This window comes from Epinephelus fuscoguttatus, linkage group LG14 (genome assembly GCF_011397635.1).
Source record: "Epinephelus fuscoguttatus linkage group LG14, E.fuscoguttatus.final_Chr_v1".
NCBI classification, from domain to species: domain Eukaryota; kingdom Metazoa; phylum Chordata; class Actinopteri; order Perciformes; family Serranidae; genus Epinephelus; species Epinephelus fuscoguttatus.
Genome location: NC_064765.1, coordinates 12,276,795 through 12,299,812, shown reverse-complemented (window position 1 = coordinate 12,299,812; position 23,018 = coordinate 12,276,795). Strand labels below are relative to the sequence as shown.

The window sequence follows — 23,018 nt, the reverse complement described above, 5'->3', positions numbered from 1 at the left end:
GTTCTGGAAATTTGCCGCGGCCTTGTTTTTTCACAAAATGATGGTCATCTTGTCCAATGGCGGCTCCAGCAGGAGCTTGTCCCCGCCTGCTTTTGGCTCTTGAAAGTGCCTGGACTAATCAGCGCTCGCCTCCGTGTGTTCAGCCATTTTGTAAGAAAATCAAGCAAGTCTGCCGCCCTACCTTCGCTTCAGACCTGCAGTTTTTTTCTTGTGCAATGGACGGGTAAGTGAAAAAGAACCACACTTAAGACTTTATTTTATTCGGCAAACCGACCCTTTTGGTATCTGTTTTTATGTGTCGGTTGCGTGTGAACATATTTCGATCCCGATGCTGTTTGAGTTAACCGTTAGACGGGGAAAGTTTTGAAACAGTTTTTTTTTTTCATCAAAACATGCAACAGTTAGCAGTTAGCTAACTAGCAGCTGCTAGCCATCGCTACTGCTATCAAACGTTAGTTGTGTGAACCGTTTTACCGGACTAACTTTATTGTTTTATGTGAACGAGACTAACGCAAAGCGACAGTAACTTAACAAGAGTCTTAATTTGAACAAACTTGTTTTATTTAGGAGCACACGGGCAGGACTCGGCCGCTTGGTAACGCCGAACATTAGTTAACGTTAGCTAACTACCTTGGTAACTTGGTTTCAGTGGAGCTCGAGCGCTAGCTAAAGCAACGTGTCTCATTTCCGCATTCATTTGTCTGCGGAGTGCCAGGGCCATGTTGAAGATGTCTGGCCTGAACATTTCGCGTTGATTGAATCAGAGACGTATACACCGGGTTGTCTTGACAGGGGTAGGATAAACAATGGCTTGTTATTCCGATCAAACGTATTTTACTCTTTTGATCAGCTGAACTAGACGGGGTTAAAGAACTTAAGATGCAGCGTGAATGTTGCATTGAACTCGCTCAGCAAGACGATCGTCGTACATTTATTACTACAGACTTGCTTCATTATTAATTTGTGATAAAAGTGTACACTCTGAAGTTTCCTCTTATGTTTTGCCAACCCTCTACAGCCGCCTAGACGCTGACTTGTATCCTCTGGGATCCGGCTACGTCCCTGAAATTGAGTAAGTATTTTGTATATATTTGCATGGCTGGTTTTTAGATCGAGTTATTTAAGCTTTTGTGCTGCTTTCTGTATTTTAGTATAGTAAAAGTACTGTTCTGTAAATGAGGAAGTAAGTTTGCTTTTGGTTGAATTACACTGTGTCATAGCCTATGCAAAGACTGTGGGTTTCCAGTGTAGACTGCTCTGCGTTGTGCATTGTTTAATAAGATCCCATGATGGATCATGGTTCTGTTTTATTTAATTTCCTCTCTAATTATGAGCTTTCTGTCTTTTCACAGAGGTGTCCATGACATATCAGTTGGCACAAAGGTAGGCAACTTTTGCATCTTCTGTTTCCTTAATCTCTGTCTCGACTAAAGCAAAAAAGCCATGAGCTAAAATGTGTGACATGGCCTTTGCAGAGTAGTTGTACATTTGTGTGTGGTGTTGATTGTGACACCTATTGAATCGCCTGTCACCTTAAAGTTCCACTAGGTTTTCAAGTTTAAATATAGCTCCTATTTTGGCATTTATAGCCTTATTATAGCTATACCATAGTGCTGTAATTGGAATTACCATCACCATCAAAATAGCTTTGAGGTCAGAAAATGAGTTTTCATTGTATTTACATTTTTCTCACACTGCAGCTAAATTAATTTTTAGGAATCCGTGGTTTGAGGGATTTTTTACAAGTCGGAGTGGAAATAGAAAAGAGCTGTGCCGACACTGGGGACTTGAGATGTATAGTCTGTCAGTTTGCAAGAGCTTCCTCTATAATTACAGAACTGCTGTCCAAAGCCATTTCTCATGCGTAATGAGTTTGCAGTTGCAGGCCGGCTCTCCTTTTTAAAGATTTATGATATACAACCAACGGTCAGCACACAGAGGTTGCAACAACTCTCAAGACTGTGGACATGGAATATTTGATAATTCGTTTAGAATAGATTATCTGAGGTGGGGCTTTATGTTTTCCTGTCCTGTTTCTGTTGGGTCATGTAGCTGCAGGGAAATGAAACTTCCTGTTGTTTATTTTGTGTGTTCCTTAATAGCATGTTGGCCTTACTGGAATGTTAAGAAAGCCTCTGAATCCTGCCACGAAGCTTGATAGTTATTTAGCCTTGTTCCTGGCACAAGACGACACGACCCAAACCACTGAAATAAATCAGAAAAATATTGTCCAGTGTTTATCTTTTTTGGAGCAATCTGCTGTTTGCATTTGCAGCGAGGAAGGAGCTGTTTACTTATGTAACTGAAATGGCCGCCCTTCTTTACGTGTTTGTGTGTGCAAACTTGGGAGGACATTTGTTTTTGGCAAATGGCTGATTGTTAACTTGGGTTCCCAATAAAAATGCCTGCCTAAGTAGTAATCCTTGGTAACAGGGCCCAGGGCAGCTATGTGTAGGGGTAATTGAACTTAGGGCTGTAACCATCCTGCCGCGACTGTCCTCATCCTCCCGGCCAAAGGTCTTTACACTGTTTAAACAAGCCCTCTGACACACACGCCTGTAACCGGGACACACCCCACCCCTTCTATTCATTTCAGAAAGGGCCTGTTGTTTTTTAGCACGTTAACAATGCATGATTTGATGGGTGCTCATCAATACTCAAGATTTGACTCCTGATGTGGCTCTTCTTGTCTTTAACTTTTCCTGTTTTCTGGACTTGATGTACTGTGGTAGTGGTGATGCTGAGTTATGGAGCGCTGCCTCGCTGGAATCTGTAATTATTCCGTCTGGGCAGAGCGTCTGGCATTCCGCGGTCGCATTCCAATCTCCCCCCTCCAGCCCCCTGGTGAGGCACAGCTCCCTGCCCCCTCAACTGGCGAAGGCCGATCACAGTGAACAAACATGTCTCTACCTGTGCTCTCCTCCTTTGTGTCTTTCCTGAGAGATTACCACACACCAGCCCCCCCAGCAGGCTCCAGAATGAGGTTGCTCGCAGGCACCAATCATCTCAGATTTACTTTCTTTAGAAGATAATAATGGTTTCCCCCCCCAAATGTTGCAAAAGCCCACGCTCTTTTTCCTCATCCTTTGATGCAATGCAAACCAGGTGTGATGTGGCGTATGGGAGCAGGGAAATTGCCCCCAGTCCATGTTCCCTTTTTAAAAACTAAGTTCAAGGTAGGCCAGTGCCATTGTCAGTGAGAGGAAACTGCTCAACAGTTTTGAGCATGTGAGCCAATAATGTGTCATCGTCTCCCGAAGGTTACTATTATACTGTCAGCTTCCCGAACAAACAAAGGATGTGAACAAGTCGATACACATTTAGTTGGTTTGTGCTGGAAAAACGGGTTTGGCACTGTGTCGGAGTCAACTAACAAAACATTTATAAGCTCCATTTTTCTTCTATTGTCTTTGAACTTTGTGCTGTTCTGCACACACTACCACACTCCCTCCTAGAGCTATAGGTATATTCTTCAGTCTTCTTTTTTTCACAATGTTCTGTTTTGTATGTGACTTGATGTTCCTGCTCTGTACTATTGACTGCCTTAGCTCTGTGGTTATTTTTAGAATGAGGAAGTAGGGGGAGAGAGAGAAAGAGTCCTGCCATGGAACAGTAACCATCAGTCCCCGGGAGGAAATTTAGCAAAACCCTGGAAGCAGGCTTGATCTTGCTGCTCTTCCTGTTTGGAGCCGGTCTGCTGACTGATAATGTCACATTGCCCGCCCACGACCACTGAGTCATGCGGGAGCCACTTCCTTTATTTCTCATGGCCTGCGTGTGGCCTCGGCCCATTTATCAAACAAAAATGTTGTTTTTTACATTTTCCTCCCACTAACTAGAGCACACTAGTGTCACCCGTTCAGCATAAGCTGCATTGAAAGCTTCTTGTCATTTTTACCATTAGGTGTAAGTTTAATATGATGCTACTCCCATTGTAGAACCTGCAAAGACCTTTTTTGTCCTCTTTTTGGCTCCATACTGTGCTTATAAACCATTCCTCGTATCATTTTGGGTCATGTCTGTGTTGCAGTGTGTTTTGCACCATATTAATCTTAACTCAGTAATTCTCCTATGTATGCACTCCATTTATGTAAAGATTTGAACATTTGCCAGAGTAGGAGGCCCCAGATCCTGAAGCCACAGTGAAAAGGCTTAGGAATGTCTCTTGTTGCTTTAAGTTCCTGAATTGAGATAGCAGACCCTGTTTGTGTGGGCCTCAGAGTGAGAGTGACCGACTCAGCCAAACCATCTGGAAGTCAAAGGGTAGTTTATACTACTGCTTACAGTGTTGTGCTCTCATGGCAACTCACTCAGTGCCCCCACACCGCCCCTTGAGTGTGTTTAGAGGCACCACCAAATGTTCTCTCTGAGATCCGCTTATTCCTGCCTTTTATGAGTAAGCTTTGCAGCCTGACAGGAACCCCAACCACCATCAACAACAAGGCCAAGATTGTCAAGGTGGAGTAGAATGCTAGCAAACCTGCATGACTGGTTGTTGCTAAAGTGCTCCGGGGCTCTTCAACTCCCAGAGAGTCCTTGGGGCTCCATATGTGTGTGCGCCGCCGTGTAACAATGCCCCTAGTCTCAGCCGGAACAGGACTTTCATTGTAGAGTGCTGTAGAGCTTAGGCTGCTGAGCCACTTCTTGTGACTGCCATACTTCATCTCGCACAACCACAAACTCACACACAACCATGAGAACAGCCTTGAAACAGCACTTTATATCTAGTAGCGAGAGGGAGAGGACAGACGCGGCTGTTTCAGCAGACAGTAAACCAGTGTGGGCCGGGAGTGTCCCCATCTTGTCTCCAGATCCAGAGGGGCTTTAGTGTGTTATCCTTCCTCCTAATACTGAATTATGAGTGGATGGATTGTATGGACTGACAGCTGCTGTCAAGCTAAGGTGTTACCGCTGACTTGTGTGCCTCAAACTGAATAGTAGCTGTCCCTCGTTGAGTGTGATTGACGTTAAAACATGATAATTTGGCACATTGCCCCAAGTCAGAAATAATGGCCCGTCGTGACTGCCTGTGGTTTGGAACTAGGAAATGCAGCTGGTGAGGAGTATAAAATGGAATGGGAAGACATGGCTGTGATGAGAAGTCAGATATCCCCGCTGACAAGCTGGGTCATTTTAATTCTTCCTGGAGAGGAAGGTGGAGTTCTTCTCAAGCGTGTTTGCTCAATCCTCTTTTGGTTATCAGATTACTTCCTCCTTTATCACACAATGGCTCGGTAATATGAGAGCTGTGCTCTCCACCTGCTATGCCGTGCCCTCATTGGTGAATGCACTGAAGTGAACCATTGTTTTCTGTCTCTGCAGAGGGGATCCGACGAACTCTTTTCTTCCTGCATATCCAACGGGCCCTATATCATGAACTCAGGTAGGGGGGTTGCCATGGAGGGGTGAATCCTTTTTATTGAAGTGCTTGTCGTTTCTGTGTTGTTTTGTGTTGCCATGGCGACGAATCCATTATTCAAGAAGAACCAGAGCCCTCTGTTCCCTCCCTGATTGTATCTGCCTCTGGTTTTTTTTTGTCTCCTCTCGCAGCCAATGGCAACGACAGCAAAAAATTCAAAGGTGACGTCCGCAGTCCTGGTGTTCCGTCACGTGTGGTCCACGTACGCAAGCTGCCCAACGACATAAACGAGGCTGAAGTTATTGGCCTGGGACTGCCCTTTGGGAAGGTCACTAATCTGCTGATGCTCAAAGGGAAAAACCAGGTAAGGACTAACATATGCAGGCCTACTCACCAAACCTGTATGACTTGCACTCCTTGTTGAAATTTCTCTTTAGGCCGGGGGACAAGGGATCAACTTTCTAGCCTTCTGTCCTGACCTGAAAACTATGACAATGACCCTTTTGTCACACCGTCGGGGTTTAGTGGGCGGGATACGAATTCTACTTGCTAAGATTTCCTGCAGGAAGACATTGAATTCATTATCTTCCTTTTTTTATTACCTGCTGTTTTGTGTCAAAACAAATAAAGATATCAAATTAAATTTGGCTAACAGTAGACAAACGGTGATGGGCAGTAAAAATGCTTATAAACAGACCTGCTAAATTTTTATGAATGCTTAAGAAAACATTACCCCAGAGTGGCACTCTATATGACGGGAGAAACAAATTGACTGTTTTTCTGATCCTCCCCTGCAGGCATTCTTGGAACTGAACAGCGAGGAGTGTGCACAGACGATGGTGAGCTACTACTCCTCTGTCACCCCTGTCATCAGAAACCACCCTATTTACATGCAATACTCAACCCATAAGGAGCTCAAGACGGACAACTCCCCCAACCAAGTGGTAAGGGTGTGCACTCATACACACGCACACACACATACTTGTCATGTCGACTGTTTGGATGTTAGGCTTAAATAGATGTTGTAGTCACTGCGAGATACTAAGAGTTATGCTGTTGGCAGGAATTACCGTCACCATCAAAAAGTGCAGGAAATGTAGATGTAATTTTCTTCCCACCGGTAATGTTTGTAGGAATAAATAAACTGCAGAAAATTGTATGTTATGAAGTACAGCAATTGCCTTGAAACTACATTCACTCATTCATTCAGTCATTTGTTGTTGCATACTTTTTTCCGTCCATGCTGAGCAGTTTCTCTTTCTTTCCCTCCCAGCGTGCCCAGGCAGCTCTGCAGGCAGTCAATGCACTGCATGGAGGTGGGATGACTAGCATGGCCATTCCCGCAGATGCAGCCAGCATGGGAGGAGCAGGGTCCCAGAGCCCTGTGCTCAGAGTCATAGTGGAGAACCTTTTCTACCCCGTCACCCTGGATGTACTACACCAGGTAGGCTTGAGCAACTATAGTTACCGTGTTGTTTTGCATTAATATATGCTTGCCAGTTGCTTTTAATTCTTTAAACAGATCGTGTATTCAGGGTGGTGGGATTTATTTATCAGGGTTGTTATTTTAAAGTCTTGTTGCTCTTGAACATTGAAACGACAGCTGCATAATGTTTCCCTGACTTGTTGTTTTTTTCAACACAACTGTCATCAACTGTCAGCAGACCTTCCTGTTTTTCTGCTGTACTCAATGAGAAGAATGTAGTGGAACACACAACTGTACTGCACCATGCAAACTTACACACAGCTTGACAATCTGCTATATGTATTTTGATTTTATTTTTGCTGCATTTGCATCTCCTATTCCTGCTCTCATCATATTTATTACATTCTCTGCAAAATACATTACAAACCTGGTCGTGTCACTTAAACAAAATATGCATGTTGGTAAAGTGGGACTTGTGTTTAAAGTTTAAAGTCTAGTGTCGTTTTAATGCTTTTTTTTGGTGTTGCTATGTCACCCCTGATCATGCTATCTCCCTCCACCAGATTTTCTCCAAGTTTGGCACTGTGCTGAAGATCATCACCTTTACGAAGAACAACCAGTTCCAGGCTCTGATTCAGTACGCCGATGGCTTGACAGCTCAGCATGCCAAACTGGTAAGACTGGTTTAGACATTGTTCCCGACAGTTTGCAGCAGGGTTGAAATTGCACGTAGCACAAGGTGTGTACCGGTCCTTAATTCCTTAAGTCTTGAATTTGAGCTGCAGGGCTTAATTGCCACAGATGTTTTATTAGATTTAGTTTATCCATTTTTTAAATAATCTTTTTGCAGGTCTTCTGCATCAAAGTCCACATTTCTGATGTTCCAAATCTTTAAAAACCTACCACTGAACCTTCAAGTGTTTTATACTTTATACTTGCACTTATCTGTTGGCACAAATGTTGATTAATGCACCTCACGCTAATAACCACATTCCTACACAAAGCTAACTCTACACAGGACCATATATATACTTTAAACTTGTCTGCAATGCTTTAATCAGAAAAAATATTTTGTCCAAGAAATAGTCTTAAATTAGGTTGGAAAATTTATCTTAAAGGGTCTTCAAAAGCATTACATGTAAGTGTCTAATACCCGATAGCAGCACCAGTGCGTTATATATGTTGAGGGGTCAATTGATCAAACTTAAAACTGTAGTTAAGCTCACCGGTGTATATCTGATTTCTGTCTCAGTCTCTGGATGGACAGAACATCTACAATGCCTGCTGTACCCTGAGAATCAGCTTTTCCAAGCTCACCAGCCTCAACGTCAAGTACAACAACGACAAGAGCAGAGATTACACCCGACCAGACCTCCCCACTGCCGACTCACAGCCCTCCCTTGACCACCAGACCATGGCGGCTGCTGCATTCGGTAAGATTGGGGAAGGATTTAAAGAAGATTTTGTTATACTCTCTCTGATTTATTAGTTTGTATTAAGCACTTTTTGAGTAGTTTCTGAGTTTATGGGGTTGCTGATCTTTATTGCAAGTACACATTTGAGTTAGATTCTGTTTCCTATTGTTCCAGCTGCTCCGGGCATTATCTCAGCCTCTCCCTATGGTGGAGCTCATGCCTTCCCCCCAACCTTTGCCATCCAGCAGGCATCAGGTCAGTGCACGAACTTTCTCTTACGTTGCTATTCCATTTCAAATGAGAGTCTTATCCAGAAATGTTGTCTGCTAAGTACAGCATCTAATTGGCCTGTTTCACAGAAGACCTTTTGACATGACAAGTGTAAATGATCAGATTTAATGATGGCCGAAGTCCAATTTGGCTGCCTTGATTTCAGGGTCCTGGTAGCGTGCGTGCTGGCTGACAGCGGAGCCATCGTTAGAGTTAGTTTAACATGTGCTTTTCCTTTGTCTACTGTGAAAAAGGTCTAAAGGCCTTGAGTCAAACACTCTTCATATATTTTCTAGTTTTTATATTCTCCTTAGCCGGAGAGTCTGTGAGTCACTGTCTTCATTTAAGTCTCTCCTAAAAGAATACTTTTATCGGAAAGTATATCCTGATTCTAGTTAAGCTGTCTTTTTTATTGCTATCTCATTGATTTTAAATGGTGTTTATAATCTTGATTTTAGTTCTGGCCTTCTTATATTTCTTTCACTTTGGTGACATTTTAGTTTGCTAAAAGTGGTGCTGTATAAATATGGATTATTTTATCTCTGCAGTGTAAAAAGAGCAGAAAGTAAATGTGAAAGTAACTAATATTTTGTTCCTCTTAGGCCTGTCGATGCCTGGCATTCCCGGGGCCCTGGCGTCCCTTGGCGTGGGCCATAGTGGCATGGCGGCTGCCGCAGCGGCCGCTAGCCGGCTCGGCCTGTCAGGGCTCACTGCCACTGGGGGACACCACGTCTTGCTGGTCAGCAACCTGAACCCTGAGGTCAGTACACTCACTAGATTTAAATAGCTCCACACCCTGCCTCTGTCAGAGCACTGCTGAGAAATGATAACAAGTAACACTGTGGTCCATAGACCTGGATTCGTACGAGAGCTCCGATGTTTTGCCCCCAGTTTCCCTCCACCTCCATGTGATCAGACTAGTCGGCGCAGTGTTTTTAAGTAAAAAGCGGGTCATCAAGTCGAAACCTCTTCTCTTTCAGGACCTCTCTGTGTTTGACCAAACCTGCTGCATTTCTTACCTGCCACTTTGCTCACTGTGAATTTTAAGTTTATTCAAAACACTAACTTCTTTTTTTAAAAAACTTACCATTTCATATCTTCATTTTTGTCCATTAGTTGAAATCATTCTTGAGTTGTTGGAGAGACAATATTACTTTTTCCTTTTGTTTTTGTTTTTTTAAAGAAACACACCATGTCCATGATTTAGGTCTCTTTTTTTTTCAATTTTTATATAGCGTGTAGAATGTATAAATAGCCTGTCACACTCATTACATTTACTGTAGTTATTTAGTCATTACATTAAGCATGTTTATTTTAAGATCAGCTATTAAAATTGACATTCAGATTTGACTGTTTTATTATGTAATTGTAAATAATCTAAACAAACATAGGCTGTAATTAAAAGTACATATTGTCTCTGCCTTTTTCTGTATTTCATTGTTAATCTTTTTTTCTCTTCTTTTTCTCCTAGTGTTCCCATAGTGACAGTGCATTTTAATTTAGCCAGTTCTACTGTCTGAAGCACTACATTTCTTTGTGTATACTGACCTTGTTTTTTACTTCCTTTTTCTCTCTCTTCTTTCTCTGTCCCCCCCTCCTCCCTCTTTGTTTTTAAAACCCCTCACCTCAACTCTTGCCAACTGACTGCACGCCCCACAACCAATTGTTCCCCCTCTGTCCTCCTCTCCCCACCCTCTCTGCCACTCCTCTGGTACTACTCCAACCACTCCTCCTTCCACCCCACCCTACCCTCTGTCTCCCCAAATCATCACCCCCAATTTGGACACCACCCACTAATTGAAAACACGACAAAAACACATCATTGGCACCTCAAATTTTGCCGTCATCTGTCCTTCCTCTATCTCCTTTCTTTCCTCCACCTCATCCTCCTCTCTCCATGCTGTTTGAATTCTCTCCTCCTCCTCTTCTTGTCCTTTCTTCATTCTCTTCGTCCCTCATGCCTCTCCTTCCTCCATGGTACTGTGGCCTTCCTGTGGACCTCGCTGCCTGTGGCCTGCGGACATGTCCCGACTCCACTCCACTGTCCTCCACTCCGCTCCGTCTCTTTTCCCCTGTCCCCTGTTCCCTATCCCCCTTTGGCCCCCTGCCCCGCTGCTCCCCCTGCTGTCTCTAAAGAGCGTTACGCCACACTGCCTCTTTATTCTTTTCGGTACGTTATCATCCTTTCATCTCCTTTTTTATTACTACTGTTACCTGGCAAGGTGGGCATGTCTTGTCTCATGTTGTTGGCTTTGTTTTTTTTGTTTGTTTTGTTTTGTTTTTTAACCACTGATGGCTCGTCATCAAGCTACAGAGCTATGAAGGGTGGGGGTGTCTGTTTGTTTTGGGGGTTTGTATGACCTGTTTTGGTTGTTGTGGGTTTGTGTGAGGAAAAGTAAGGTGAGAACACCAAACAAAGCTGCAGCATTTCATTTAATTTCCAACAGCAGTGGTTTACTGTCCACGGGCAAAAAACATTTGCAGGTTTTTTTCATCTTCAAAGAGCACAGCCCCTCAATGGAAATACTGCCTCACTAAATGGAAAACGTGGGGATCATTTTGTTTGGGAATGAGGCGGGAAGCCGATCTAAATTCTAAAGCACCCCCCTCAGGAAGGGGATAAAAGTCAACACTTTATTTGGTTCCACACGATCCAATTTCAGGCCATGAAAATTCAGCAAATTTCATTTTTGTTCAGCTGATTTTTCCACGGTTGCCTTGAGTCACTCAGCAACAGTGCACATAATGATGAAATGCTGCTGCTTTTTTTAGCGATTGTGAGTTGACATATCGCTCGGATTATGTCACCATATTATTCCTTTGCAGTTTGTGTCAGTTAATGTACGTATGTGCATGTTTAGTTTACTCCTGCATGTCTCTTTATTAGGCCCTCAGAGCTGGTCAAGAAATCAACTTTATTTCACTGTTGAGTGATCATAGCGATCAGAACCACTCATTTTAACGCTCTTTGATTTTTACCTTCAAATCACTACCTCTCCCTTCTGAAGCATAACTGTTATAGCTGTCAGCATCTGTGTAATCTGAGACGGTTGATGTAGGATTAGTTGTAGAGCTGCCATGCACAATTGGACATTAAAATTGGTAGAATAGCCTGACAATTATTTATTAATCATACAGTGTTTAATTGGTAGCAGTATGAATATTAATGTCCCTGATGTGATGGTTTAAATTGTTTTTGTTGCTGTGTTGGCCGTGTAGCTCCTGTTGAGGTTGTGTGTTTCTTTGTTCCCACTTGTATTGTGACCCCTTCCTCTTCCTCCCTAGGTGTGTACGGCGATGTGATGAGAGTGAAGATCCTGTTTAATAAAAAGGAGAATGCTCTGATCCAGATGTCTGATAGCACACAGGCTCAGCTAGGTAGATACACTCCAGCCCTGCAACACACTATTTGCTTTCTTTGATGTGTCATTTTCTTTCATCTTCTTTCCCCCCCACCCCCCACCCCCACCCCACACACACATCGTTTTGCCGTACATTGTTTGGAGCCTTTACCTCACGGGCCTCAACAGGGCGGGCCTTCCTTTGATGAATGCATGTTTTCTGATCATTAACTTGTTTTAACATTCATAACCACACTAAAAGTATACATTAATTTGATGCATATGACGGATCAAAGAGGGTAAAGATTGGAAGTTAATTAATATAATTGTCTCCCAGCTATGAGCCACCTGAATGGCCAGCGTCTTCACGGCAGGGCCATGCGTGTGACATCATCAAAACACACCACAGTGCAGCTCCCCAGAGAAGGCCACGAGGACCAGGGCCTCACAAAGGACTACAGCAACTCACCTCTGCACCGCTTCAAGAAGCCCGGCTCCAAAAATTATTCCAACATCTTCCCACCCTCTGCAACACTCCACCTCTCCAACATACCGTAAGTGCTGCTGCTGCTGCTGCTGCAAGAGCCTCATTTTCATTCCCTCTCTTTCCCCCCAGCAGCTTTTGTGCTGTAAGCTTTTTCCTTTGTAGTCCTGACTCATTTTTTTTCTATATTTAGTGCTCGGGATTAAGTAGTTGTGACAGTGTTTTCTAAACATGCTACTCTAGAGGTGCATTTTTAGATTTAATCAGGCCTCTTGTGTGTTGTTTCACAATACAAGTAAATAAACCCAGAGATGCAAACAAGCGGAGGGGATATAAACCCACATAAATGCTTTATGTTGATTCTTTGTTTTCTCATCTGCTTTTTAAGGCCTTCTGTGGTGGAGGATGACCTCAGGAGGCTTTTTGCCAGCTCAGGAGCCACAGTCAAGGCCTTCAAGTTCTTTCAGTAAGTCTCAGTCTAGTTTCTCTCAATTTCTCTTTAACTGTTTGCTCCTTAAGGGTGTTTTCACATATAGTCCGAACTTAGTCGGTGCACCCAAAAGTGGACGGACAGAAAAGGGACTTTTCTTTTTGTCCACAATGTCAGTTCATTTCAAAGAGGTTCTCTGTCCAGTCTACTTCAGCTCTGATGGGGCCTCAGTCCTCTTTCTGTTCACACTATAACCTTTATATATTACATATATATTGACCTAGTTTATTTCTTTTACTCTGATGTGGCACTGCAGTGCAGTTATGAAGCCCCTCGCTTTCAGATGAACTTAAAATTGGAGGAAACCTTAGTGCGTCTGTGCTGTAGACTGTTGCCATTTGATGTATTCTGCATTCCACATCTGGAGATGTGCAGTATCTTCCGTGGACCAAACTACTCCTCATCCTGCATCCTTGCAAGCGTTACAGCCCAACGTGGTCTTGTCTGTTTTTTTCAAGCATCCCAGTGTTAAAGCATGTGATCTCGAGTAGAGTGCGACTCGGGCCGCACTTTCCTGACTGAACCCGAAGCGAGTCCGAGACAGTTATAAGCGAGCCCGGCCCGACCCTGACAGACTTCCAAATTTTTAAGTCTGAGCCCGACGCAGTTTGTTACCTGACATAGTTACTGTTATCATGGTTACAGCTTGTCTGTTTACCGTGATCACCATCAAAAGGCTGCTGTTATGCACAGTCAAAACACGCCCCATGTACAGCAGCGCTGCACAGCACACACACTTTCATATCTCTATTGATGACTAAATCGAAATGCCTCCATACCGCCGATTTCTCCGCATGGTTTTCAGCAATTTTGAACTTTCCTGATAGCAAGTTTTGTCTAGCGTCCTCCATTTTCATTAGTTCAGTCTGATTATTTACTGTCTCCTGCCTAAAATGTAAGTATTGGCCTGTGTTACATTCAGGCGTTGTCACGTAAAGAACAAATTCCAGCACTTGAATAGGACAAAGCACAACACAGCAGCATGTCAGTGGGTCGAACCCAAACCAAACCCAAGCAAAATTTCTGATTTGTTATCTGAACTAGGGCTGAATACAACGGCAAAGAGCAAAGCGAACCTGGAGCACTTTGTGTTCACAAGGCACAGGTTAAGCAAACCTCATCTTAGACTTAAAGCGAACTGAACTCAGTTAGTTTGGTTTGTGTCTCTGTGTGTGCTTGTGTACAGAATGCAATTGCTGCCTCTGATTGGCTTACGCTGATACTTTATCCATGACCTAACCAATAGTCATAGTCACTTCATAAAAAGGGCGGTAACGTTACTTGGCGCGTAGAGGGGAAATTAACCCAAGACCACAACAAGACAAGAGACATGGCTGCAGAGAACGTAGAAGGTGATAGGCCTGAGAAAACGCCTGAAGGCCCGAACATACTCGGGCGGAACGGACTCCGCGGAGGTCCGCGCAGACTCAAAGTGGACGTCCACAAGCCCTGTGCGTGCAAAGCTCAGATTTTCCGACCGTGCAGACTCCGCTCCACGCACCAGTGACTGCTCGGCATGTATTTTTCACATCGTGGGGATTTTTCACGGACATTTTTACAGGAAACTGCAACGCGGAAGTGCGCTCGACTATGAAAGCCCGAATGACTGCGGACATTCCTCGTGGAGTCCGCTCCGCTAATAGTACGCCCGAGTATGTTTGGGCCTTGAGAGTGACAGACACACATCACATGTGTGGAGATACTTCACTTTCCTCCGCCGTGTCAATGTGATGACGTCATCAAATGACTTGTCGACTCGACTTTATTGACAGACCTACTTCAGAGTGGTCTGAATTCGGTTGGAGTGTTCACATGTGCTTGAATTTTTGTCTTTCCATAACTTATTGTTTAGAGTTTGAGTAAGATGTCTTGTAGAACACAGAGAAAAACCAGTGTTCCACGTACAACATAGCAAAAAGAAAGCAGGCAGCATGTTGACACTCTGTAAACACACTGTTCCCTCTTTACTTAACAGAAAAGACCGCAAGATGGCCCTGATCCAGATGGGCTCAGTCGAGGAGGCGATCGAGTCCCTCATAGAGTTTCACAACCACGACCTGGGAGAGAACCACCACCTTCGAGTGTCCTTCTCAAAGTCCACCATCTGAGTGCCTTGCCCTCCTCCCTCCAAGCCTATTGCCACCTGAAAGCTACTTTTGTCAAGGTCGCCTTCAGTGGAAATGGTCACCATGACATATTTATGGTTGTTGTTCTTTGTAGAATGTTGCTCCCTTCACCATCCTTCATCATTCCATCGTTAATAGGTTTGGGTATCGCATTTTTATCAGTTGTGCTTATTGATTCCCATTTCTGGTCCCAGTTGTCGTCACCAAAATATAGTTTCCTAAACTGTAATATAGCATAAAATACACGGTATTTTAAATAAAGAAGTGTAGATAGGTCGAATATTTCCACACATACATTGTTTGCTGTTTGGTTTTTGAGTTATCCTGCTAATGTTAGCTGATTCTGGGGCATTCTGATTTTGACTGGGGACCTGGAAAGCAATTATATTTTCCTGTCTTGAACTTCCTTATGTGAAGCTTAGCCACATTTTGTAATCAGTAGTAATTTTGTAAACACTATTCACATGCATTTGCGCAAGTGTAGCAGACGATGTAAACAAATAGGTCCAAGCCTAGCTGAGGAATCAGTAAATGGAATCTAAGCACGTTTCTGTTTCCAGTTAATGACACGTTCTCGGTACCCAAACCAAATAATTAATTTGTTCCTTCATAAAGTTTTAAGTGGGGCCCTGAGAAAGGGGCAACATTCTGCAATGAAACATGTTATTGGAGGTAAAGTAGGGGCAGCTGATGAACTGTCACTTTAGACCAAATCGCTTAAAGAGAAAAAGAAAAAGACACCCTCTACCACAGATGTATGCTTATGTGGATGAATCCCATCCACACCAGACACACTTCAGCATTCCTTTTCCTATGATAGTCGTGTGGATATATCTATGTGTGCGTGCCTTTTTTTTTTTTTTTGAAATGCCACTTTGGAACCTGTTCGGCCAGTCAGAGAAAATAACGGTTTGATACAAAGGCTTTTTGTTTTGGCTCACAGACCTCAAACAAAAACACTTTATCTCCCAGTATCCATTTTGATTTTATCCTCTTGTAAACTACCCGCCTATTTGCTTCCGGGGATCCATACCACTATCTGTCACTCAATAAGGATGCGTTTCTGCTTTCCATATCTGTATCTGCAGTCTTGTGCCTTACTTTGCCCCAGCCGGATTGCCTTAAGCATTGCTCGGGCTTTATTTGGGAAAGACGTGGCTCTCAAAATGCCTTTATTTTTGTCATGCCTTGTGGTATGTACCAGCATTGTTAAAGTGGGGGGGAGTGGCTCATTCAATCTTCTGTTTGTTCTTAAACACAATGGTTTATTTAGGGATTTGTACGCATATATCCCCATTATATGTATGTAGAAAATATGAATGTAAGTCAGTTAGATGCCTAATATCCTCGCTAGGTGATGTAGCTCTGTTAGGTGTATCGTGGCAGGAGTTAGAGCTGTATCCAGCCTTCCTGTCTTACAGTCCCCACTCACCTCCATTTTAGTCCTCTCTCAGGGGGGCAGCGGTGTGTGGGGCGTCATTTAACCATATTATGTTCATCTATACGTGGACACCTATATATATTCATTTATCTTTTCTTTTAATGTTAGCATTTATATGTGTATCACTGCTAAGCTTAACTGATACTTAAATGTAGTGGCTGGGTTGGATCATTATCACAGTGCCTTGAGTTTTTAAATCTGGTCGGTTGACTCTGTTTACCTCTCGTTCAGGTGCGTTCGTCTTACCTGTCTGCAAAGATGCCTTTATCCCATTATATTCAGGTAGTCCTACCTGTGAGAGGGCAGCTTAGAGGCATTCGTCAACTGCGAGTAACACCAGTCTCGGACTGTGTCTAAAAAGAAAACCCTAAACCCAGTATGATTTCTTAAATACAGGATTACAGGTTGAGCAGCTCTCACCCGATCCTGTCTGTGTCCACTTAAAGCCACAGTCAGGTTCTTTAGTGCACTTTTCCTCAATGGTAGGTCCAAGTCGGCGCTGTCACGCTCAAGTCTTAAAACGTTGTCACATTCCTGCGTGCCGAGAGCACCAGTTTTTTTTCCACAGCCTCGACCACTGTAGTTTTGGACCAGACACAGATGCGCTCTGTCTCTTTTTGTAAAAGATTATTATGCATGGTTTAACGAAAGCTTCATGTAGCTACAGGCGGTTATTGCTGTTAAGGACCAAAGTATCTTCTACCCCTGCTGTTTTGTAGTGTTGTGATTTCTTAAGAAAGGTTTTTTCACATTTCCACACGTTGTTTTCCATTTCTCAGATGCCTTGGACAAATGTCACATGAAGTTGAAATATCTTTTGGGTATCAGCCTATACTGTATATTGTATCTTTTTTTGTTTTTGTTGGATTGACTTTACAAAGTCTTTGGTAGAGATTGCTTTAGGATGGATAATTGAACCACAGTCCTAGCTGTGATGTTGATGGTGTAGAAGATTATATGCCTTTTCAATTATTTTTTGTTTTGTTTAAAGCTTTTATTTTCTCTCCTTTTTTTTTTTTTTTTTATATATATGGGGGCGGGGGTGGGGTTATTGTATGAAGCGGGATTGATGGTTGTATATATTCATGTTTTTGTACCACAAAATCATTTGGATTATATCCACTTTACGTTCAAAACATGTATATTTTGATAAAACAATACAGACCTATTAAGCTCTGCGGAGCTGTTAAAAAAAAAAAAAAAAGGCAGAAAAAAAACTTTTGTAACACAAAGACATTAAACTATCTGAACACAGAAGTGTCTCTGTATGTGCCCCGCCCCCTCCCCTGCGGCCCCCCCCCGCCCGCCCTTCCCTCGCCATTCTGTTCTCGTCTCTTGCATCTTCTGCTGCCTTCAATAAATCTTTAGTTTGTTCCTTCTTTCATCTGGCCTCATTTGGTTTCTGTCTCTTCCTCTCTGTCCTGTGGACCCGGTTTAACACCTTGTAACATTTTCCACACTTCCATCCTGTTGACTACCGGAGGGTTATTTTATGTTTTTTAATCTTTTGACTGTATTTCCAACTTCGTACTCATCCCATCTGCAACTTGACTGACTGCTCATCTGGGGCTCAGATCAATCCCGTTCCAATCCCTTGACGAAGCAGCTGCGGCGATGACGGCGGGGTGCGGAGTTAATTCGATATGCAACGCTGGATACTTGCTATTCTCTGTGATTCTGAATAATCCTCCATCCTCCTGTGCTCTGCTTTGACCTTTTCAGTTTAGCGGGCCTGTCTGACTCTGAGGAGTTGAAGCCAGGTTGCTGTGGAAACTAAGTCGCTGTATCTCATAAGATGAATAATTAAGATAAAACACAAGCATGGCTATCAGGCATATCTGACATCCATGTTTAGCACAAGTTCCTCAGGGATGTGAAGGAGGGGAAAAACCTTCAATGACAAACTGGTCATACACCTCTTGATCCACTAGGGGGAGGTCTTGCTCTCTGTCTGCAATCAAAGGCTGTTGAAGCAGAGGTGACTTTACCTGCCACTCACACAACGTCAATAGTTAGTGGCTTAATCTCAAGTGCCTCCTTGGGCTTTCTGGCATTATACCTTTTTTTTTTTTTTCCCCCCCTGTCTTCGACTTCCTTACAGAACGGTAGAGAGGATTAACCTCAGATCTTCCCCTGCCTTTTGAGAGAGGGACAAATGAGAGGAGAATTGAGTCCAGCGGTGTCTGTATTTGTGGCTGAGAGGAGCTGGATTTTGTCGTATAATCTCAGCAGTTTGCCGAGTGTGGTCTTAAATAGAGTGTACTCCAACTTAGTTTGAATTCACACAGCTGAGGCACTTGTTTCTCTTCTCATATTACTTTGCATAAGAAGGCGAAAGCTTGAAGGTCACGGCAAAGACAGATACCTGTCTCAGACTTGCAGGGCGTTACCGAACTGACAGAGAAATCTCAACAGCAGGTTTAAGGTTGCCAAAAGAAGCTTGTAGTCTTGGGCAGATAATTTATTTTAACATTGCCCTTGGGGTGCAGGAACAGTCGCTTTTGCCAAGATGTGTTCAGGTGCCTTTTTTAAAATAAATCTACCAGTCAGGGTGCACTCCATGGCTGCAACTTTGATGCTGCTTTGATACCTCAGACCCTTGTTTACTTGCAGCATCTTCACTCTGTGCTGAGAGTAATTTAGAGCAGGGAGCAGTCTACTCAGAATCCTCTTTGGAATATATTGAAATGCAAAGAGATTGCATAATTGGGTGGAGGGGGGTAACTCAAAGTAAGATGATCCAAACATAGATTTGTGATGCTTTTGGGTTATCAAATACCAGAAGTCACTGGCACACAAAATACGCTCGCTTGATATAATTTTAATCTGTCGAGACACATTTTCTAAAAACGCTGAAAACTGGCAGGCGTGAAATGTACAGCAAGGGCAAACATTTATTTTTCAGAAGTTATTTGACACCAAAGAAATGATGCTGCATAAGCTCTGTTACAACATCAAAAACATCACTCGCTTTTTTTGCTTTTAACTAGTTCAGTGTGTCATGCATGTTACCGTTCCCCCACCTCCTCCTCTCCACGGTCGTTTGCCAAATCCAGACCCTCGGGACGCTCCTGGCTTCATCCAGCGCCGTGTGCAGAGGGGGCTAAATGAAACCATGTGGGGCAGTGATCCTTTCACATCTGGCAACATTTATTTACATTAGTACTGCGGCCCTCTAATCAAGCAAATACTGGCGAACGCCAAGGCCACACACACAAGCCTGTCAGGGGACTCAATTGGGGGCTCAAGTGGGTTCAAGAGACTGTCCTGTGTATAATTTGTGACATGTTCAATCCCCCACAAAAGCCACTTAGTCACTGGGAAAACAGCAAAGGGCTGGATGTGTGAGACTTCAAAGTTGGCTGGATGTGAATGGCTGCTTTGTTAGTCAACAGCTTGAAAACACATACATTCATCTGTTTTAAGTTTTAAGAACTGGAGCCAGGAGATAATTCATGTGTCTATAATTTATGTCCCTCTTGAGCTGCAGCGCAATCACAGACTTAACCGGCTATAAATTCCAGGATTTAACGCCCTTTTAAGGAGCCATGTATCCATACACTGACTCCCTGACCCACATTCCTTTTAGATTTAGGATCACTTAAGAAGCCTTCATATCTGAATACAGCCAACACTGTGTAGCCTGCACAGCTTACACGAGATTTAGACTCACTTTCAGGGTGACACAGCAGAGGAGGGAAAAAGCCTGAAGCCAAGGTGAAGGATGTCTTTGGTGTATAGTGGCTCCCCCTTTTTAAAAAAAGCCATCAAGAGACGATCCACCTGTTTACATATGCACGCCTCAGACAGATGTTGAATAATTCATCCTCAGAGGCGGACAACATGCAGCTGTATTTGGGTTATGGGGGTGCATGGGTTCTCTTCCCCCTGCCTGAATTCATGCAGCCCAAATTATAGGCATTACTTTGCAGGCAGAGCAGGGCAAAAGCAAAAGTAGGACACTTTGCATAAAGGATCCAACCGAGAGGCACAATGAGATGTGAAAGATGGAGCTGCGGAAAGGTTCGGTTTCAAATTATAACGGGGGCCTTTAATGGAGGCGGGGCAAGTCGGTTGGGTCGGTTTTAGGAAAGTATCTTTTTGTAGGAAGCTGAGGGAGTTTGTTCACTGCAGAACATTCTTCTCTATTAAAACTGTAGGCAACACATTCTCACTCCGTTTGGTTCTGGACCTTCCACATCCAGACAGGACTTGAAAGGTACCCTGGGGTGCATTGGTTGTTGACGTTCTAGGGCGTCATGTCAAGTTCTGCCTGTTACATGCATTGTCTTCTTTCAAAATACACTTCCATTTGCACAGGAACTTCACCGTTTACATACAGTCTCTTTCAAAATAAATGCACTACGTCAGTACAACAATGCAAATTGATGTTTTTTTTTTCCTCCAACAACTAACGTGGTTAGGTTTAGGATAAAAGAGCAGGGTTTGGCTTCAGGTCAGTGTTTGTTGGACCCCTCCGCCCTGCTTGGACTTTTGCTGCCTTGACTTTCGTTCTTGTCCGGCTGCATTTCCCGACACCGCAGAGCACCGTTAAACTATATCGCTGACCAGCTGCGTATCATGCTGACATTAAAGGACGGGGTTCTTCATCAGTGTCTGACACCACAAGTCACTGCCCAAGTGTCAGATTTCGACGAGTTTGGAGTGAGACCAGGTTGCTGTAGGTTATATTTCTCCCAGTTCAGTTTACCAGTGTGGTGATGGCTCTTTTAAAAGGGATAGTACACCCTAATATCATAAATACACATTTTCTTCTTATCTGTAGTTTTGTTTATCAGTCTAGATTGTTTTGGTGTGAGTTGCCGAGTGTTGCAGATATCGGCCGTAGAGATTTTCTTAACACCGAACTACACATCACATCAACTGTATTGCCAAGCAGAAGGAAGCGTGCATCTACTGCTAGCTCACCTAGCACCACTGAGCTAGCTAACGTTACAGTGTGCATCTACTCAAGAGTGAGAGGCTCATGCTGGTGACAACATAAGATGTAAACATTAATGACGTCATCCTTGGCTGAGCTGCAACGTTAGCTAGCTCAGTGGTACTAGGTGAGCTCGCGGTAGATGTACGCTTCCTTCTGTGCAGTGATACAGTTCGCAAGTGTAGTTTGGAATAGAGAAAGAAAACAAAAGAAGGAAAGAAGGCACATGAGCAAGTTTGATACACAAGACCGAAAATTATGATATTGGCACATTCTGCAAAGTCTGCAAATCAAACAATTTTGATAAAAATACATTTGTTGTGTTGCAAAGCAGACTTTTGTGTCCCACCAAATAAGAGTAGCCTTTAATTGAGGACAGGTCATAGCAAATTTCCAACTCATAATCACATTGTAGGGAGCTGTGATTGTAGTGTTAAAGCGACACTTCACCCCAAAATCAGAAATACAATTTTTCTCCTCCTACACGTGCGATTTATCAGTCTAGATTGATTTCGTGTGAGCTGCCAAAACTCAACAGCAACGTCTCTTTCCAGAAATCATGACCCGGCTACTCAAGACAATACACAAAACTTGTTGCGAGCAGTTTCATGTAGGAACTATTTTCTTTCTACCAAACCACACCCGCCACCACTCAGAAGGAAGCGTGCATCTACTGCTAGCTCACCTAGCACCACTGAGCTAGCTAATGTTACAACTCAGCCGAGGAGGATGCCATTAATGTTTACATCTCGTACTCTCATGAGTTCGAGCCTCTCGTCCATGAGTAGATGCACACTTCCTTCTGCAGGGTGATACACGAAACAGCTCACAACAAGGTCCTTGGTTTATCTTGAGTAACCGGGTCATGATTTCTGGAAAGAGACATTGATGTTGAGTTTTTCAGATGTATTTTTTGGCACTTTGAGCACCACAAGCCGAGTGCCATCTAGTTCCATTATCTTTAAAAGAAGGCAGACATCTCTACAGCTGATATCTCCAACACTTGGCAGCTGACACCAAAATAATTTAGACTGATAGATAGCACCTCAGGTAGGATTAAACATATGTGTTTCTGATATTGTGGTGAACTGTCCCTTTAAAGACTGCCAGTGAACTTGTCGCAATTAATTTCCATCAATCAATTCCCATCTTGTTGAGAGCGGATTGATCCTCACTGGAGCTCGTTGTGACCAACCTATCGACACATGTTAGAGAGATGATGGAGCGCTCTGTGGAAACGATGTAGTTACTAGATCTCCCTCCATCGACGCTGAGACTAAACACTTAAGATTGATATGTTTTTGCAGAGGAGTCTGCGCACACACACTCAGGACAGAGGCAGCAGGGGTGGCAGCGCTCTGTCAGACACAGCTATCTGGAGGTTTATGGCTCACAGGTTTTCAGACTCGGTGCTGCCTTCGCTTGCCCTTTGGGCCTAATGGACACTGATGGAAAATGACTCCACTGTTCCAGCGATCCATCAGACGCCCTCTTTCTCCCTCTCCCTGAGCCCATCCATCAGGGCCGCAGCTTTCAAACACATAGTGAACTTTATGGGCGCTTTACGTGTCCAGCTGCGATGCAAATAAACCGCCTTCAGTCAAACAGATGGTTGTGCTGGTGATTAATAAGCCTGGCGAGTAAACTATCGCAAACAAATCTGCTGCAATCCTCAGTTTCACTCTTGGAAACTACAATATTTCACCTTCATTTATCTTTTTGCG

At 43.5% G+C, this 23,018-nt stretch overlaps 1 protein-coding gene across 2 annotated transcripts; it reads left to right on the top strand.

Annotated features, from left to right (window-relative positions):
• Window positions 1-83: 83 nt before the first annotated feature.
• On the top strand, window positions 84-17,609 carry LOC125901456 (polypyrimidine tract-binding protein 1-like). Of its 2 annotated transcripts, none has more exons than XM_049597196.1 (16): window positions 84-223; window positions 1,019-1,072; window positions 1,353-1,383; window positions 5,323-5,383; window positions 5,551-5,723; window positions 6,157-6,303; window positions 6,633-6,803; window positions 7,349-7,459; window positions 8,038-8,218; window positions 8,375-8,455; window positions 9,073-9,230; window positions 10,607-10,640; window positions 11,756-11,848; window positions 12,149-12,365; window positions 12,684-12,761; window positions 14,761-17,609. In XM_049597196.1, the coding sequence occupies exons 1-16, from the start codon at window positions 216-218 to the stop codon at window positions 14,891-14,893; spliced, it is 1,731 nt and encodes a 576-aa protein (XP_049453153.1). In that variant the 5' UTR covers window positions 84-215; the 3' UTR covers window positions 14,894-17,609. The 2 variants fall into 2 exon arrangements, with proteins under 2 accessions (XP_049453153.1, XP_049453155.1); XM_049597198.1 differs by lacking the exon at window positions 84-223 and adding an exon at window positions 692-794.
• Window positions 17,610-23,018: the final 5,409 nt, after the last annotated feature.